At 31.5% G+C, this 4,614-nt stretch overlaps 1 protein-coding gene across 1 annotated transcript; it reads right to left on the bottom strand.

Annotated features, from left to right (window-relative positions):
• Positions 1-1,026: 1,026 nt before the first annotated feature.
• LOC141686941 (CASP-like protein 1E2) lies at positions 1,027-4,407 on the bottom strand. Its single transcript, XM_074492054.1, has 2 exons — positions 4,096-4,407; positions 1,027-1,519 (listed from the first exon to the last, which is right to left on the bottom strand). The coding sequence occupies exons 1-2, from the start codon at positions 4,329-4,331 to the stop codon at positions 1,174-1,176; spliced, it is 582 nt and encodes a 193-aa protein (XP_074348155.1). The 5' UTR covers positions 4,332-4,407; the 3' UTR covers positions 1,027-1,173.
• Between the last annotated feature and the right edge of the window lie 207 nt (positions 4,408-4,614).

Here is a 4,614-nt window from a genome sequence, read left to right as displayed (position 1 = left end):
AACAACACAATGGACCATCACACACCTTAGTAGTTGTATACTACTCATGTGGGTAATACCATATAAAGCACACAACCCCCTTTATTTATTTCAGTATGGGACAAACATTCTCAAATTTTTCAAGCTTTTCCAAGCTACTTTCATCTCTCATTTCATATGGATTTCATTAAGAAAATTCTTAAAACCATACATGAAAATTTAAGTTCAAATATCATTGAACAATTTCCAATCATTAGATTTTAGGATTAACAGCAAGAACATAATTAAATTAAGCTCTAAAATCCTAATTTTCTAACAGAAGTAACCCCTTATACCCCTTTTGTTCGGCTTTTTATAGGCTTCCCATTAGGATTTATGGGTTTGTACCTTTTGATCTGGACCTTAGTGTGTTTTTTGGACTGTAGGACGTGTGGACGTCCCTGATGAGCTGGTGTACTATTGAATCCGGATCGTAGGAACGTTCTGGACTTGACTACCTGGACGGTGGTGATATTGCCACGTATCATGGGGTCCGCCAAAGTTATTGCTGAATGATTCCTGGACCCTTCTTATTGGGACTTTGACTCTTACCGCTGACCTCTAATATTTACGGACCAAATACTTTTAGTCTGGGTTTCAATTTGAAATAACTATGTTTGACATTTGAACACAATTATATATCAAAATTATTTGATCCGAAAATCTTTCACATGCAGAGTTAGCTCGTAAAAATCGGTTAGTCCCCCGATTAATAAGGTCGATTCTAAGAATTACTAATTTGGAAGTTTAGCTTATACTCTGTATGTTTTGTATCGATCTCCATTATACAACTCCAGAACGAAATGATTGAAAGTATAAACCAGCTTTAACCTTATTTAGCTGGTTCCAAGTTGACGGATACTCTACAAATTAAACTGTGATTACATGCATTGTTGGTGATCTTTAATTAGTTGCATCATAACTGGAGCCAGAACCCTATTAAACAGACACGACACTTATGAACAATAGCTGCTCCCTGATTGGCCCCAAAACAAGTCTCTGTTCTCATAAAAATTCAACAATCACGAAAACAAGTTTCTTGTTATGAGTAAAACAGTTAAATCATAAATTACACACCAACATGAATTAATACTCAGAGTCTAGGTCTGATTTAGGTTACTAAAGCTGAAACAATATTATAAATATCAAGAAAACCTAATAAATGTTTTTCTTGTGGAGATCAAGAGCGGAAAGCACTAGTAGAAGCAGATAGGCTAGTGAACCAAGCAAAGAAACAATGACAGCACCCGAAACTTGGTGGCAGAATTTTCCGAATATATGACATACTTTTTCCCAGTGCACATGTTTGTTCCCGTTATAGCCGAGAATTCCGACGGCTGAGGCGGCTCCGATTCCGGAGGCTAGTACTACCAATATTAGGATGTCAAGGATCATTATGGTGGTGGCCAAATATCCAGTTTTTTTGCCTCTGTTAGCCAGTACCAGGATCAGTGAAACAGCTCCGTAGGAGCATGCTATGGAGTTTGTCACCACAAAGTACCTGTCACATTGTTCAATTTTAAATAATTATGTTTTGTTTGTTACTCTATTATATATATCAAAATGTGCAGTACTAACAGTAGTATTAAATATATTTGGAAAATGAATTCGAGTTTAGGCAGAAGCTATATATCATGTGTCGATATCCGAAAAAGAATAATAGTCCAAGTTTCATAACGTACCTGATCTACTGGATGCACAATTTAAGATGACTCGTTATTGGGTGATATGTTGAAATGATCTGGCTAAATTAAATGAATATGGAACATGGTTGTTTGTTGGATCATAAATGTACTGTAGTTAGGGGTAGCCAAAGGTCTTGCTTGCCGTATTGTGTGTAGAAAACATTAATAATGATGAGTAGAGGGATCCATACGGTAGGTCAATTTATTTGTTGAACTGTTAAATGCGTTATAACTCTATTATGCTAAGTTACCAACTTATGTATATTTAGGTCGTCTCAGACTGTCGGTTAATTAAGAACACTTTTTTTTTTATTTCTTTAGCCATGAAAATATACTTGACCAGAAAAGTAGGATATTCAAAAAATTCGTAAAATCGTGAATATAGACCGAATTATTGCAATCCGAACAAAAATAAATCGAAACCACTAAAACCGTTTTAATGATTCAGTTAACCGGACCGTTTAAGCAAAAATGGTTTGATTACGATTTCCAATAAATTAAAACTGTTTAAACCAAACCGGGCCGTTATATAATAATGTATAAAAATTCTAGTATATATCCATAAGTTATGATTATAAATTATGATTTTGTTTTTGTGGGTGTATATTATATTAAAAATATCAAATTACTTTTTACATAAAAGTTTGAGTTAATTGTTAGTATGTCATAGTTATACTCTAATTTGTATACTTAGTATTATTTAAATTAAATTAAAATATATGAAAGTCATATGTAAACTAAATATTTATAAATATATATCATATAGTACTTATATGTAATATATAATACTGATATATAATAAATTTATATGTCATTTACTTAAATAACTATTTATTTGTAAGTTTAACAAAAACGAAAAAAGTAATCGATTAAGTTCAAACGGTGTTTCGGAACCAAACCAATCTGTTATTTAATTATGGTCTAGTTTGGTTCGGTCTCGGCTAAACTCATGACTGACAGTTATATTTAACCGTTTTTCTTGTAGTGCTAACTCGTCTGATTTAATTTTGATTTTCAAAAAACCATTCTTACCTGTTCGGTTTAGAAAAAAATAAAAATTCAAAAAAATAAAAATTCAGACCAAAATAATCCGCGAACGTACTTGTAAGAAAAAGTTAATAATATACTCTTGTCTTCTAAAAAGTTCCCAATATGATATATAGTTGCTTCTTTCGTAACACTTTGGTAAAATGCTTCATAATTGTCTTCACCCGTAAAAATGACTTAACGAAGGATTAATAGAAATGATTAATTGGGTGATTAATTGATACTAATTTAATATTATTTTTATGTATGACTACGATTAATATATGTAGTTTTATTTTGATTTTATATATTTAATTATTTGATAAAAATGTGCCTGAAGACGAGTTCACGCAACTCCCCTCTCCTGAAGTTATAAGGTTCTTCAACAAATTTTTAATGACATTTTTATAAATACCAATTTTTTAATTTTGAATTTACAAATTTATCCTGGTACATTTATATGTGGAAAAAATTATAATCTCACCCTACTACCTAGGTCATCCTCATGTATATAATTCTCTAATTATTATATATTTATACAAATTAATTTAAATTATATAGCATTATTAAAACATATATGATTTTTTAAATTTTACTTATGAACTGGGGTTTATTTGAGAGAAAGAAATCAAGAAAATTCATTATATAACCGTTTAACATAGTAATTATGTATCCGAATATCATTCTTCTTAATTATTATTTAATTTATAATTAATTTTAATTTTTTTACAATGTGGCCATTTTTTTTACCATGAACCAGATTTTTAAACAATAAATTTGATTTTTTCCAATTCTCGACCGAATTTTGTAAAAATGATTTTTAACTCGGGGCTTTTTACTTAATGGTGTCAATTTGTCTCCATATAGGGATTAATTAATAATTATCCCTAATTACCAACGTGTAGAACACTCCCAATTTTTACCAATTTGTCTCCATGCACGATACCTAGGAAAACGAATTCATATTCTTTTTAAGCTTTATAGGGTAGTGAAATGTAATAACCATGACAGGAAATCAAGTTAGAGACAATCTTCATGGGTTCACCAGCTCGCATGTATTGAAATGTTAAATAATTTATTTACAGGCTAACAGAAATTGAAGCAAACTAGCTGGTATATCTTTAATTCTATTTCTATTTAAAACTTAAGGTAATTTAGAGTTCTCATTTCCACAGACCCCTCGTCTCATCCCTAATGAAATATTAATTATGATGATAGCTTCTACTTGATAATTAATATAGGTGTAAGAAAGCTGATAAACCCTCTGCATGTACTAAATATACAGACAAAGAAATGCAGGTACGCAGTAACAAGTGCGAGTTTAAATAAGTCAGAATGAGAGGTAGGAGATGGAGAAATTACTTACGTGAAGGCAGACATGTCATGCCATTTAGCAGTGACCGCAAGGTTTATAGGCGGCAGAGTGGAAACCAGAGTAATGGGGACGATTTTAGTCTGTTTACTGACCCCAAGAGTTATCGAAGCAGCAAGAGTGAGTGCCAAAGCCATGAACCTCAATAGCAAATCCGAACATCGCACATTTCTCTTAGTTGCCAACCTAACATCTTTAGTACTCTCTCCATTAATCTTTTCTGTATTCATTTTTGCAAGTATTAGCAATGTACTAACAAGAGAAAAGGTGTGAGAATATACTTGTTAAGTGTTATAAGAGATTTATATTCAAAGATGAAAGAGTAAGTATTGACTGTGCACATTATTATTCATCTTCAAAATCTCATCTACTTGTTGAGACTATTAAATGCAGCAGATTTGAATTTATGGATTGGATTGTGTTGTTTCTTACTCATACTTGTCGGTATATATTTAGTATTTGTAATTCTTGGAAATGAAATAGTACTACTCTAACTATTTAGCCAGATCCAGT

Source organism: Apium graveolens, chromosome 9, assembly GCF_009905375.1.
Source record: "Apium graveolens cultivar Ventura chromosome 9, ASM990537v1, whole genome shotgun sequence".
In the NCBI taxonomy this organism is placed as follows: Eukaryota; Viridiplantae; Streptophyta; class Magnoliopsida; order Apiales; family Apiaceae; genus Apium; species Apium graveolens.
The sequence above is the reverse complement of the archived record's forward strand: the minus strand, read 5'-3'. Positions and strand labels throughout refer to the sequence as shown.

Bases quoted from the DNA above. Each gene is read 5' to 3' on its own strand.
- LOC141686941 (XM_074492054.1), bottom strand. From the start codon at position 4,331: ATGAATACAGAAAAGATTAATGGAGAGAGTACTAAAGATGTTAGGTTG. The intron at 1,520-4,095 runs GTAAGTAATTTC...ACAATGTGACAG, and splicing joins CATGACATGTCTGCCTTCAC to GTACTTTGTGGTGACAAACT.